At 44.3% G+C, this 15145-nt stretch overlaps 1 protein-coding gene across 6 annotated transcripts in view; it reads left to right on the top strand.

Moving 5' to 3' along the window:
* Tmem131l (transmembrane 131 like) overlaps nucleotides 1–15145 on the top strand; it is a 115754-nt gene that overhangs the window by 62196 nt on the left and 38413 nt on the right. For all 6 annotated transcript variants that reach the window (XM_050158829.1, XM_050158827.1, XM_050158828.1 and 3 more), the window contains exons 4-7: nucleotides 4992–5060; nucleotides 10883–11006; nucleotides 12222–12338; nucleotides 13033–13143. In XM_050158829.1, the coding sequence (XP_050014786.1) occupies nucleotides 4992–5060; nucleotides 10883–11006; nucleotides 12222–12338; nucleotides 13033–13143 (421 nt within the window). The remainder of the gene's footprint in view (nucleotides 1–4991; nucleotides 5061–10882; nucleotides 11007–12221; nucleotides 12339–13032; nucleotides 13144–15145) is intronic.

The following is a 15145-nucleotide window of genomic DNA, read 5'->3' as shown; positions in this document are numbered from 1 at the left end:
CAGAGAGCTGCATGGTAACAGGGAAGGGGACACCCGGGAGCAGGAGGGCTTTGGCAGGTGCTAGTTGACTTCCTGCTACCTGAGGAAATGAACACTTAGATAACTTTCTGTCGGCTTGTGGGTTTAGAGGATCCTGCCAATGATCAGGTGGGATAATGGCTTTTATGTCTGCGGTAGAGGAGCTGGATGTGGTGGGGAACACACAGAGGGCAAACTGTTCACTTCAGGTCTTGATCCGTAGAGGACTACTGCCTTCAAGGACACATTCTGAATGACCGAACACCTCCACTAGGTTTCACTTAGAGATTCTAGCAGCACTCAGAAGCAGCACACTGTGGACGAACAAGACTTTAACATAAGGCATTCTGGAGGTTAGGATCCTAAGTGTAGCAGATGCTGAGTTCCCACCCAGAGTTCTTATAATAACCTGTGATAAGATAAAGGCTGGTCTAGCATCTGGCACCTCAGAAGGCCTTACTCTTGGATCCTGTGAGTTTCCCGTCATTGTCAGTGTTGAGAGCCCGAGGGAGGTCACTCAGCTGTGGGCTAGTCAATAAGGCCTACGCCAACCGGGCATTTTCTGTCTCTGCATTTTCTGCAGGGATTGAGCTGTGGTACAATGCACACTGTGCAAGTACTAAGTTCTCTAAGGCCTCTGAGAACAGGGACCGAGTCCTAGAGGCACCTGCTTCTTACTTGGGGGATGGGTATCTCCTTGGGGTACACACCACTGAGAAGAAGGGATGCAAAAATACTGATGCAGGGCTCCTTACCCTCACAGAGGCCACAGGTCTCGAAGCATTTCTGTTACTGCCATAGTGTATTGCTGGGAGCAATGAGAACAGTCTAGTAAGTAGGTCTTTAATGTAAAGTGTCTTCTCTGGACACCAGAATGGAGACATGAACATTGGTTTCTCATGGAGTAATTTGTTCCCCCTTTTGATGCAGAGACTTTGTGAGATGAGAACGGGCCCTTTGTTTATTTCTCCTTCTGTTCTTACTCATTGGCCAAAGCCATTGTTTTGGCTTTAAGTTATTTTTAAATTTTTAATTTTGAAAACCCCCTGCTTGCTGTCTAGGTGCTGGGACAGTTTGTTAAAGGGCAGCCAGCTTGGTAGATGGTAAGGTTCTGCAGAAGAGGGAACTGAGTTCTGTACCATAGGAAACTATAGCTGCGTCTGGCTCAGGCTGTCTTATGTCTGATCAAATGTCTTTTCTCTTGGACTAGGCATCTTTTCAAGCTTATTTTAAATTTAATTTTGTTTTATTTGGCTTAATTTTATGTGTATAGAGAAAAATATTGCCAAAGTTTAGGAAAAAGAGAAACACAGAGGAATTCAAATCATTTAGACAGAAATATGCCTTTTTTTTTAAAAAAAAAAAAAGTGTGGGATGCCTTGATTTGGGTCGTATTGACAAAGATAGACCTTAAAACTGTGGGATGCCTTCCAGCTGTGTCCAGCTGCTGAAAGGCTCTGTGTTCCACAGAATGTGGGCTTCCTTAAAGTAAGGACTTAAAGAAGCAAGGCAATGCCGTTAGCCTGCACAAGGTTCCGGTTCAGTCTCAATCACCATCTTCCAGGAAAGACTAAGAGTGTGAGGGGTAGAGGGTGCGTAAATAAGGGTGCCTGCTCTTGGGGGCATCGCCACCTGCTTGGTCCATCCCTAGCCCTGTCCCGGAAGCGGAACAGCTCCTCCTGTATTGTTCTCTTTTAATGGATACAGGGTAAGAGTGTAAAACACACAGACAGCCTGCGTTTACAATTGGCTTTTACAAGATGCATATGTTTACTTTACGCCATATAGGACTCTCCTAGAGGAGAAGAGGCCAGGTGAGATTTGCCATGCCTGGATAATGGTTTGTCTTATTAAGGGTGAAATGTCTGATGCTAATTCTGGCTGGTGGAAGAATGGAGGTGAGAAGGTGGCTCATAGTTCATTTCCCAGAGCCTCTAAGTTATCTCTGAAGGTGTTGGTTTGGAAATGACTTTGGCATTTCAAACATAGCGTTAAGTTCTTAGCACTGATAATTTAAGGATAAGTTTTGATGTCCACATGTGACTAAATTATGGCCACTAGCTACTTACCAGCTGTTGGAAAGCCAGCCACCTTCCCCCTTAACTTTTTTTTTTAAAGATTTATTTATTTATTTATTTATTTATTTATTTATTTATTTATTTATTATGTATACAACATTCCTTCCATGTATGTTTGTATGCCAGAAGAGGGAACCAGATCTCATCACAGATGGTTGTGAGCCACCATGTGGTTGCTGGGAATTGAACTCAGGACCTTTGGAGGCGCAGGCAATGAATGCTCTTAACCACTGAGCCATCTCTCCAGCCCCCCCCCCCCAACTTTTGCACCACAGCAATGAATACAGAGGATTTCTGTGACTCCTAGGAGTGTGGAACTTTCCCTATCAGGCAGCGGGGGTCAGCTCTGCAGCAGATCCCGGCCGGAGTCCTCTCATCTCATTCAGGTCCAACATTTTCTGTCTTACCGGAGCCTGTAGGCCAAGACCACGGCTTCCAAGTCTCTTCCCAACTGGAGGTGCCAAGCCACGGGCCCTGGTTGTTTCCCCCGTGCTGCCGATCCACAGGCTGTGGACAAGGCCCCCACACCGTTGCCTGGGTTTTGTTACGTGCATGAAGTTTTTGACTGTGGGTTTGCAGACCTGTGATGTGGGAGACAGCCCAGGTCTGTGTTTGCTTTGTTCTGTTCATAGACAGCACTGCCACTTCACGGGACCTCGCTGCCCAGAGGCAGCACAGACGTGGCCCGGTTGCCTTCCGTTTGTCTTTCTTGCTGTTTTGGTGTGATGAATGTCATCCTCTTTGTAACACGATCTCACGGTTATTACATAAACCACGTCCAGGCTTGACACAAAGGCCTTGTCTCCTCATTCTGTCTTCAGAACAACTGTAAGCTAAATCCTGCTGTCCACTGACCTTTTAGATAACAAGGCAGGCTCTGACCCACTCAGCACAGGAAGGCAATGGTCAGAGGTGTGGAACCAGACTTATTAGACCTCTGCAGCCCAGACTGTCATCCAACAAGCTGTGCCCAGTGGGTCCCCTGCAGGTTGGTTGGTGCCTGAATTGATAGTGTCCCCCGTTCCAGCTGCCACAGATCTGAGTTAGGGTGCTGGCTCTGACTCTTCGTCCTTTGTGACTTTGTGAGTTGATGAAATCCCCCAGGCTTCACGTGTCCACTTGGAAACCATGTACCAAACCCCATGCTCAGCTCCCTTCTCAGTGCCCTGGACAGAAGGACTGCTGTCATTGGTGTTGCTCATTATTAATGCAGTGTTTCTACAGCTTCTCCAAGGCTGCTTGTGTTTCTCCTGGAATGCCAAGCCCCGACCAGGGTGGTGGAGAGTGGGTACCCACGGTGGACCTCTGAGATGTTCTCCGCTGTTCCCGAGACAGCTCATGGTCTTTATAAGCAAGACAGAGCATTAATGCTGGACTTTGGGGGTTTGGAGGAGTCCAGTGAACTGCACAGCTACCTCTTCCGTGTCCGTTCTCCAGTGGGTGGAAACGTTGACGAGAGTTAGGGAGATGAGACAAGTCACTTTTATTATTAGTGCAGCTGTTGTTGGACATAGACTCAGAGGGAGGATTAGAGGAAGGGCATTTGATGGATCAGAGGAAGGAAGACTGGAATTGTGAGGCCGGTGGGGCCGGTTCTCTGACCCCTCGACAGATTGTGCTTTCAGGAAAGATCTAAAGGTCAGAAAACATACTAGTGGAAGACTTATGGTCCAGATGACAGGCTGGACTGGCTTTCTGGGGACTTTCGGTGGGGGGTGGGGTGGGGGTAGGGGAGGAAAAATGGCAAGATTCTGTTATGGAAAGCTATTCTGAGTCTCTAAATAAAGCATGCTCACTTAAGGGGCTTCCCCAGTTACACATCTCCGAGTTACGTAACTTTCAAATTAATTGTCTTATGTCTGTCTATCTATCTAATTCATCTATCTAGATGTTTATATACTTTGTTATATCTTTGTCATTTTTTTTTATTTACATGTGTTTGGTATGTTTTTCTACTGAATTAAATTGATCTATGACCATTCACTTTTAAAAATATTTATTTTATGTATATAAGTGTTTTGCTTGTATGTATGCATATATGTGTGTATAGCATGTGTGTGCCTGGTGCCCTAAGGAGTCAGTCAAAAGGATAGTCAGATCCCTAGAACTGGAGTTAAGGATGCTTGTGAGTCACACTGTAGGTGCTGGGAACTGAACCTGGGTCCTCTGTAAGAGCAGCAAATGCCCTTAACTTCTGAGCCTCCCTCCAGCCCTGTGACCTTTAAGGGAAATGAGATCACGGTCATGAGCAACAAGTGCTGAAATGAGTTTATGTGATTCTTATTCTTAAAAATATATACTGTGAACGATGGCTCATATCTATAATCCCAGCACTCAGGAGCCAAGATAAGAGATTTCCATGAGTTGAGACCAGCCTGGGCTGCATAGTGAGTTCCCTGCCTAGCCTGGGATACAGAGTTGAGTCTTTGTCTCAAAACAAACAAAACCAAACAAACAAAATCCAGACATAGCTGGAGATTAAGTCTGCCTTCGGGAGTTGGCCTGGCTGTGACACACTGGCCTTTTCCTACTGACCTTTAGTCTAACAAATTTCGGTACCAAAGTTTCTTTAAACCTGCTTTACATAAATGCTTTTCTTTATTCTGGGTGTATGAAGAGAGGCCTGTTACCTGATTGCGTGTAGAAAGAAACCTAGCAGTCCTTAACTGGGGCCCCGTTTATGTCGTCCTCATGCTGATGAGATCTATACACTTGATAAATGGTATATGAACTGTAAACTAAGAATGTATAAATCTTTTACAACTCTAGTTCAAATCTATCTGTAAGGGAGTAAAATTATATCTCTTGAGTTTAAAGTCAATGGCCTAGGTAAACGGCTGCAACATCCAGATTTGAAAATCGTATCAATGTCTTTCCTTTTCTCCTGTCTTTCAGCTTCTCAGAGAAACTGTTCACTGGAAAAGGCTTACATTTCCAGCCGTCGGTTCTAGATTTTGGGATACAGTAAGTACCTTTTTATTACAATTCATGGTGTTTGTATTTATTGTCAGCATATCTTCTTTATTTTTAGTTACGTATGTGTGTGTTGGGAAGGTGTGGTTATGTGCACCTGAGTGCATATGCTCACAGCAGCCAGAAGAGGGCATTGCATCCCCTGGAGCTGGAGTCACAGGCAGTTGTGAGCTGCCCACTGTCCCCTGGGAACTGAGCTCCTGTCCCTGCAAGAGCACATGAGCTGGGAACCACCTAGCCCTCTCTCTGGCCCCTTTTCTCAGTGTATCTTTTATATGATATATATAGTGTTATATTTTAAGCTTATTAATAATATAAAAGTATATCGATCCTACTTTTTCATGAAAAGGGGAGTGTAGAAGTTGTTTTTTAAGTTCTTTCTTAATATTTTGCTGTTTGCTTTGCTGTATGAGGGATTGAAGTTAGGATCTTGTTCATGCCAGGCATATGCTCTCCTACTGAGTTGTATGCTCAGCCCCGCCCCAGCCGTTATTTAATGATTTTCCTTATACTGTTTGATCGTGAGTAGACTTCAGTAAGAAGTCAATGGTAAGCCTTTGTTATTCTGGAAAAAGTTGGATTATTTCATAGTAGGAAAACTGGGTACTGATGGTTTGGGCAGAGGCAGTTTCTCTCCCTCTCCACTGTGACTTCAGCCTGGAAGTCGTATTCCGTCTGCAGTTGCTGGGGTTCATTATGGAGATTCAGGTAGAGAAGAGATAAAACCGAAGGAGACTCAGTGTTCAGAGCCACGAATGAAGAAACTTGGGCTTTGGGATCCTGTGAGGAAGAGGGGGAGGCGGAAAGGAGGCAGCCTAGAACCCTTGTCAGTGATGAGGTCAAAACTTAAACACTGTCTTAAGCTCCTTTTACGCAGAGGAAGGTGGCGTTAAAAGCACACATCTTCAGATTAGCCTCCTCCCAGCTCTGCATAAGCTCACAGGGCCTGTTCCTCATGTTAGTCCAGGCAGAGCTGGGAGGAGTTGCGTGGTGATGAGTGAACACGGGGCCAGTGGGCCTGGGGCGGCATTGTGTGTTCAGCTTCCATTTTTGTCCCTTCCGTCCAAGCTTCTGAGGGTTAGGACAACAGGGAGGACTGACGTGGAAATGAAATGTCTTGCTGAGATTTTTTTTTAAAGGCAAATTCTTCTAAAAGGAGGAAGAGATAAAATTGTGAAGGTATTTTGCTGACTTTACAAGATTCTAGGCACTGATTTAATTTCTTAGTTATATAATTAATGGCAAGGCCTTACACTGTAGCCCTGCTAGCTTGAAAGTTACAGAGATCTGATTGTCTCTGCCTCCTGAGTGCTGGGATTAAAGGCTTGTACTTCCATGCCCAGAGTATTTTGTATTGAATTATTATAGTTTTATTTTTAGATAAAGGAACTTGTTAAAAGTTGAATTTATACTCATTAATTGGTAATATAAATAAGGTGATTTATAATCTCACTTCTGACTTCAAATCAGGAGAGTAGTTTACACAACTTTTTTCCCTTAAGGAAATTGTGTGTGTGTGTGTGTGTGTATGTATGTGTGTGTGTATGTCTGTGTATGTACGTTTGTGTGTGTATGTATGTACATTTGTGTGTGTATGTCTGTGTATGTATGTTTGTGTGTATGTGTGTGTGTGTCTGTATGTATGTTTGTGTGTGTATGTCTGTATGTGTATATGTATGTCTGTGTATGTGTGTGTGTCTGTGTTTGTATATGTTTGTGTATGTCTGTGTGTTTGTGTGTGTGTGCAGTGCTGCTTTAGAGACCATAGATTAGTTGATATGATGAAATGGATCATGGTGAATGTCACTAGAGTAGGCAAAAATCTAATTTTTAGAATCCTGGTTGTCATTTTATTATTTCAGAACATAAAATTCTATATTTGAGTATAGGAGAGATGACTCAGTGGTTAAGAGCACTTGCTACTTTTTCAAAGGACTTTGGCTCAGTTTCCAGCACTAAATGTTTGTTATGCTAGCCCCGGGGGCTAAGACACTCCCTGATGGCCAGGCACCAGCTCACTGTGTGGTACACATACCCAAACACTCATATACATAAAATAAAACTCTATTTAAAAAAAATTCTATACTCGAAGCCAGGTGGTGGCTGTGATCACCTTTAATCCCAGCTCTTCGGAGGCAGAGGCAGGTGGATCTCTGTGAGTTCGAAGCCAGCCTGGTCTCCAGAGTGAGTTCCAGGACAGGCTCCAAAGCATTAATCACTGGTTCTGATATCTAAAAACTTTATTGAATGGTCATGTGAAGTCCTTGATTTGACAGGATTACTGATTTTTAAGACTTTAAATACCTTTAGAAGATTCAGTTAAATTATATAATACTTTATTATTTTTGTTGTGTAGTTATGTTTCATGTCATTTGAGTTGTGTTGCTTTGTTATTTTATTTGTTTGGGACAGAGTCTCATTGAATAACCCTAGCCGGCCTGGACCTCGGTAGACCAGGCTGGCCTCAAGATTGTGCCGAATCTCTTGACTCTGTCTCTGTAGGGCTGGGGTTGCAGATGTGCAGCCCAGCAGCCGTGGCTGCGTCCTGCACGGGCGACTTAGGCAGACATCACCTGAGCAGGCACCTCTCATTGCCAGGTGTCTTTGTGCTGGAGCACGGAACACAGATGTTTACACACTTGTTGCTGAGAAATACTGCAGTTTGCCAAGGGTTGGGGGGGACCAGGCTATTGCTCACGATCCTAGTTTTCATGAAAGTAAAATGTAGTCTGTTGTTTTCTTGAAATTAAAAATAAATAAAAAAAGAATCTCAAGACCAAACTTCATTCTAATTTCTAACACATTTTAAAAATTACATATTTTCCTTGTTCCACCCACCTGGCTAATTTATCGTTATTATTAGAATAGCCAGCAGCCAGCTCACCTGGATTCCCTCACTTTCCTGGCCCTTATTATTTTGCCCTTATTATTTTGATATTGACCTCAGGCAGACTGCATACTTTCTCCTGATATGGTTTCAATTTCAGATGCAGCATCGGGATCTTGTTACTGCTTTGTCTTCCTGGGCTCTTATTTTAAGGGTTAGCAGTTTACTGGTTCCAAGACTGGAAGTGCTAATCATTCGTACATTTTCATCATTCTTTTGCCATATTAAATTAATAGATTATCCTCCATTTGTCACTACCAAACGAAATTCATACCCTTCTAACACATGTAAAAATAGAATATTGAAAAGTAGACTAAAGGGCAGTGGTTAGGAGACTTCTGTCTCCCCTGGGAGGGATGGTGGCTGCCGTCCCCCTGCTGGGGAGGGCGCGACCCTCTCTCCTGAGTGCAGATCTCAGGCAGTCGTCTGTGTTCTTGGAAACCGGAACGCTTGTGTTCCGTTATGTGGATAGTGTGTAAAGCAGTGGGGAATAGTTTAAATGCCGAGTTTAAGTTGCTTTGTTGGTTGGTTGGGACCTTTTACTTAAAGCCACTGAAGTTTGTGCTCATTTATGGCAAGAAGGCAGATTTCAGCCCAGTTCTCTGACTGGTTTATTAGGTGACCCTTACGTTTTCAGTAGGTTTTTGATGTTTGTTTTTGTTTTTTTGATTTTTCAAACAGGGTTTCTCTGTTTGAAACCTAGAACTTGCTCTGTAGACCAGACTGGCCTTGAACTCAGGGATCTGTCTGCCTCTGCCTCTCAAATGCTAGAATTAAAGGTATGTACCACAATGCCTGGCAGTAAAAGTTTTTTTAATTGAATTATTTTGGGGACTAGAGTGGTAGTTCAGCAGTTAAGAGTGCTTGCTGCTTTGCCAGAGACCCAGCTTCAGTCCCAGCACCCATATTGGGCATTTCACACCCACCTGTAGCTCCAGCCCAGGAGATCTGACACCCTTGTCTGAACTCTGTGGATATCCTCTCCCAAATACACAGCCTTCTGGCATGCACTCACTCAGATGCACACCATATAAATGAAGAAAAAAAAAAAAGTAGATAAAATTTAAACACTGAAAGAACCAAGACTTTAATCACACTGGTGTGTGTCTTACTTATAAGTGAAGGCTCTAAAATATTTATGATTTAAAATATACATCAGATATATTAAAATCTTCCATTAAGATGAGTACTTAAAAAGTAGCCATGGAAGCCAGGACAAAATGTCCAAACATTGAACATAGAGAAACAGTGGGCATATCATTGTTACTCCAGTGAGTGCTTCCCTTTTTATGTCAGAGTAACCCAGGATGCTCTGGGCTTGCTGTCTTCAGCCCTGCTAGGATGAACGGCTCACTTCTACTATAGGAAAACCTGCAACAAAATTACAGAAAGACAAGTACAACATACGAGGCTTTTTGCCTAAATTGGAGTAGGTTTATTTTGGGGCCATACTGTGGTTTGGGGTAGCTGGAAGACTGACTTGCAGGCTCCGCTGCCTCCTAACTGAGCTAGATGATTCAGTGCTAGACAGCAGGAGTCAGTAAGATCCAGGCCCAGCTGGAGGCCCCTCCTTTGCTGCGCGTGACAGCCTCTCCATTAGATCATCACTGGGAGGTCCTATACAGGACAGGACAGGACCTCTGTACCTCAGGCCGAGAACTTGCCATTCCCCTGCCTCAGCTTCCTGAGTGCTCTCCCACGGTACTGAGTTCCATGAAAACTCCCTCTCCTTCCCTTTATCCCTTCTTTGAACTGTCATGAAAATCTATTGCCAAACAGTTGAGTATGAAAATATATTTACTACAATATTGAGTGTAGAGTAAAATAGGCCGATTGGAGGAGAGATGTGGATTTTTGTGCTGACCAGTGGTCAGGTAAGCTTATTCTAAGGTTTTGGACACTGGCTCAGTTTCTTTGTATTGTTCTTTTGCCATCTCTGTACATCATTGATCAGTCGTGGGAGAAAGGGAAGTATTCCCCTGCTCCTCCTTGGATATGTGCTACCATTTCATTTCAGTGATAATCCGCTGTGCACCTTTCTTTAGCTCAGGGGGCTGGGCTTTGCCCCTGCTGTCTCCTTGGTGCTCGGGGCAGCTTTCATGGTGAATGAAGTCTCTTATCTAAATATACCTTGGTTGGAACGAGAACCCTAGCTATGCTGGTACATGCCAGGGTGTGTTTGGTTTTAAACAGACAAACATGCAAGCTCTTAATAACCCAGATGCGCTGAATCCTTACACCACAGAAAGAAATGGAGTGCGACTGTAGGTTGTCATTAGTCTTATAAAAATAAAGGCTATTTATTTATTTATATTTCGTTTTTAAAATCGTTATGTATTAAATGGTTTATTTCCAACAAGATTTAAAAATTGTTCTGTGCTGAGAACTTTCTCCCTGTGGAGGGGAGCTGTGCAATGCCTACACCTATTCTACTAAGGTCCCAATGACAAGCCAAAGCTTGGCTTCGCCAAAGGGGAACCCATGATTTATTGGGCTTGCATACAGACTGTAGATGGGGGGGGGGGTACTGACAGTATTGCCCCAAACAGCTGCACTGGAAGTACTTATGAATGGTAACACCCATGGCTGTGTAGATGGTGCCTCTTTCCTTCAGCTCTCCACAGCCTGCATACTCCAGCCCCTCTCCAGGACCACATGCAATTGTGAAAATTATTCCCCAGCCCCTCCTTCTGTGAGGGACTGTCAGCTGTCAACAGCCAGCTGTGATCTTCTGCAACCAGACACAGCTGGACACATGATGGAGGCTCTTGGTCTGAAAAATACATGGGCTAGAAATGTAGCTCAGTGGTGTGCATGGCACCCCGGGCTCAGTCTTTAGCCTAAAAAATAGCGTGTAAGTGTATGCCTGTGTGTATGAGCAATGCTGATAGTCACAATTCTCTTACCTTTCTGTTTCCCCAACCAGGTCCCTGGGGCATCCTGCAGCGAAGCTTCTCTACGCATACAACCCCAGCAGGGACAGTGAGGTTGTGGTGAACTCAGTGTTTACAGCTGCTAGACACTTTCATGTTCCGCCTGTCCATTGCAGGGTGAGTGCTGATCTTCGCCTTTCCTGGTGCTCGTGCTCCATTCTCTAGCCTTTTGTTTGCTTTATGTGTATTTATCACCCATTTTCTTTCATACTTACAGTGGTTCTGGGTACCTAATGGGGAAACATGTTTAAAGAAACTGTAGTAATGTATGTGCATTTAGCATGGTTTTAGCATGGCTAGAGAAAGTTTATAATATTGATCTTTTAAGATTGCCATGGATTCTGAGGCTTCAGTAACTAGTGCTGGCTTTATCGTTCCCCTCTCAGACCTCTGCACAAAGCCAGGGCTCCTTGTGAACAGCAGGGTTTATGTAGTTAACTCCTCTCGTGGCAGAATTGCAGACTGTAGTCCTCTGTAGTTTTCCAGTGACCTTAAACTTTCTAAACTTTTCCTTATTTTGATTGCTGTATCTGCTTGGTGTTACAATTTTGGTCACTGTATCTGCTGGGTGGTACAATGTTGGTTACTGTATCTGTTGGGTGTAACAGTGTTGGTTATTGTATCTGCTGGGTGTTACAGTGTTGATGACTGTATCTGCTTGGTGTTACAATGTTGGTCGCTGTATCTGCTGGGTGTTACAATGTTGCTTATTGTATCTGCTGGGTGTTACAGTGTTGGTTACTGTATCTGCTGGGTGTTACAGTGTTGATGGCTGTATCTGCTGGGTGTTACAATGTTGGTTACTGTATCTGCTGGGTGTTACAATGTTGATTGCTGTATCTGCTGGGTGTTACAATGTTGGTTACTATATCTGCTGGGTGTTACAATGTTGACAAACTACTGAGACCAAGGAAATGTGAACAGAGAAGCCCTTCTACATTCGCTTCACAGTCGGTTTGTTTTTTGTGGATAAACACTGTCCCCTGGGTTTTAGTCATATATTAACATATTTAACAATAAGTCTACATATGTGTACAATGTCCTTTGTACTTAAATAGAAACAGAACCATATTAGCTGAGCTGGTGGGCATGTGGGCGTGAAGGAGCGTAGGAAGGTGAGGCCCACGACTTGCCCTGAGTGAGAGTCCTGGGCAGTTATCTGCCAGGAGTTGGCAGTGTGCCTGTGGAGTGCTGGAGATGATCAGTTTGGAGCGGCTCGGGGCTTGGTGATGCTGATAGGTACTGACGTGCAGGGAACTGCTTCAGGGGCAGTCAGGAGGGACGTCTGTGAGCACTCCTCCAGAGGGCTGATAGGTTCTCCTCTCCTTTCAGGTCGTCCCAGCGATGGGGAGAACTTCCTTCAGGATTATTTTCTTACCTACTGAGGAAGGGAGCATCGAAAGCTCTTTATTTATTAATACCTCTTCACACGGAGTCCTTTCCTACCATGTAAGTAACGTTTCCTCTTGCCACATACTTGCCTGTTGATTTAGAGAACTTGCCTGTTTTCTTAGGGGACTCTTGGAGAGATTTCCCACTGCTTCATGCCATTAAACTGTAACCTAGAGTTATGCAAAGTCTATTAACTTCCAGTCTTCTGCGGTGTGCGCCTCAGAACCTCCCCTGCAGCCTGACAGTCCCTGGGTCTTCAAGGTGTGTTAGGGTGAAGCAAACACTATCTACCATACAGTTTTCTAGAATAAAACTTGGCAGGCTCTTTTCTCTCAGAGGGGTGCCCTTGGCCCGCCTCCCCTTGCTCAGGAGTATTTCTGATCAGGAGATGCTATCATGCGTGAGGCAGTCCGTTTCCAGGAAGCTCCATATCCACATCACTACTCCAGTCGAGAGAGTGGGAAGGGCGCATGGAAATGCCATGTTGCTGGTGTTCCCAGAACAGGGATCTTAACTCAAGCGTGACACCCGGGGTGTCCTGGAGATGGGGCACCTAGGAATCCAAGCATGAGATTTGGTTATTTGTGATAATTCCACTAAGGACATTGGTCTCAGAGGTGTCCCTGTGAGGAGGTTTGCCTCACGAGGATCATGTAGTTCTCCTGTAGGGGAGGACAGATGTTTGGTCAGCAGGTGCATGCAGACCAGGCATTCTGACACTGACAGGCCTGCTTCTCTTGCTTCCCTGTAGGTGTCTGGAGTGGGCACTCGCGGAGTCTCTACAGAAGGGTCTGCTGAGCAGCTGCCGAACGCATACTTTCTGCTTCCGCAGGTCCAAAGCATCCAGCTTTCACAGACACAGGTCATTTTAACAGAGCTACTTAGAACTAACTCAGAATGTGCACAGCTGTTCTGTTTTATGTAGTCAAATCAGGGTTTGACTCTCTTTATTTTAAAAGTCTTGAAATGTGGAAGTAATAGATAGATTCAAAGTGTCAATGAATGAAATCTTTCTTTCTCTCCTCCCTCCCGCCCTCCCTCCCCCCATATCTGAGAGATGGCAGGGCCTCATTCATTCTGGGCAAGTGCCCTTCCTCTGAGCTGCAGCCAGCCCTACATCCTTCTAACAGCCTGGAGCTGCCACTCCACAGTGTCTCTAGCTCTGTCGCTACTCTGTAAAATGCTTCTGCCTCTTTGTTGTTAGCCATTGGGCTGTGTGCTCATGTTTCTTTCTTTTTTTTTTCCGTTTTGCTTGTCTATTTCCTTGGGGTATAATTTCACAATGAGACTGTAGTCATAGACCATGAGTTGTTTTACAGGGCTTGTTAAATCTTCCTGGCTGCTTTTCAGGAAGACAGAAAGAACCGCTAGAGCCACCAACAGCGACAAGCCTCCGAAGATATTTACCCATCCCTTTCCTCTCTCTGATTCTTGTCCTGTCTGCTTGCGGTTTATGGCGGAAACACTTGGTTTTTTTGAGGCAGGGGTTTACTGTGTATCCCAGACTGGCTTTGTCCGTGTTCCACAAAAGCAGTGAGGTCTGCTCCAGATTTCTAGGTGAGGCTTCTTTCCCCTTACCAGATGGCTGTGGCTGAGGTCTGCACTGTCAGGTAGCTCTGTGGTGCCGAATGGGTTTTGAGGTTTGTAGACAAAAGCTCATTTGAAAGCAGCACTTGCATCCAGTTCAGATGCCTGGAGGTGTTTTCCAGAAAGTGCCTGTTTCACTTTCTCTTAGCTTAGTCATGATTAGGAAAAGGAAATTCTTAAAATGTTTCCCAGGGCTTCTTATATACCTGAAAGTAAAATCCTACAACGCCTAAACCTAAGAAGTACTATGGAATTCCTGAAAACATATCCCTACTGTACTTTTTCTACTAAGTTGTTTGCTTGTGTGTGCATACTCCTCATGTTTGTGGGCTCTGGTGCCAGCTCTCCCTGTTAGAGGAAAGTCTTTAGTTTCCGTATGAAAATAGTGTCTTGGGATTTTACTTCTGCTGATGTTGCTCACCTGAGGTGGAAGGTTGTGCTCAGGGAGTCATGGTTCCCCCATGGGGTTCTGGGTGTCCAGTGCTCAAGGCAGAATTGTGGTTTTTTTTGTTTTGTTTTGTTTTGTTTTCTGGTATCAGACCTAAAAGTGTCTCATGCACAGTTGAGGAGTGAGATGTCTAGACAGAAATAAGTATATTTATTATCAACTTTACAAAAATGTCTCTTTAGTTCCATTGGAAGAGAGGTAACTTCATCTTGTTTTAAGGAGAAACGTGTAGTTAAGAAATAAAATTATTTTACATGTGTCAATCAAGTCCTTATATAAAAACTGAGACCAAGATAATAGAGTGATTTAAAAATATTTTCAGTTAAGACTGATTGGTGTGTGTGTGTGTTTGTTTGCCTGTGTGTCTCTGTGTGTGTGTGTCTGTATGTGTGTGTGTTTCTGGGGTGATGTGTGCCACCATGGTAATATGATCTGTTGTATAGCTTCTTAGCTTTGTTAAAATGTGTCCATCCCTAGCCTATGGCCTAGTGACCCTCTCCATCCTTGGAGCTCCTGCCTCTCTTTTCTGAGCATCTTATCCTTCATCCCTTTCTTCCAGTTCCTCCTCGTGAGATTTTACCCTATCCTACGTGTCCTAATTCTTTATTTCAAGACCCAGTTCAAATGCAAGCTTCTTTCGAACTTCCAGGTCCCCATTCAGCCCTGTGTCTGTTCTCCTTGGCCATGTTGTCTTTTTATAGACTGTCCGTATCAGCTCGCTGTGTAGTACATCGAAGGCCCCAGAGTTTTAAATAGATAGGTGAGTCAATGGGAATTTGAGCTGGGATCCCCAAATAGCACATCTCCCAGCCGCTCCGTCCAGGGTGAC

The sequence above is a fragment of the Alexandromys fortis genome, unplaced genomic scaffold, assembly GCF_014885135.2.
Source record: "Alexandromys fortis isolate MF-2015 unplaced genomic scaffold, M_Fortis_MF-2015_v1.1 scaffold_102, whole genome shotgun sequence".
Lineage (NCBI taxonomy): Eukaryota > Metazoa > Chordata > Mammalia > Rodentia > Cricetidae > Alexandromys > Alexandromys fortis.
Note: the sequence above shows the minus strand (reverse complement) of the source record. Positions and strands in the feature narration are given on the sequence as shown.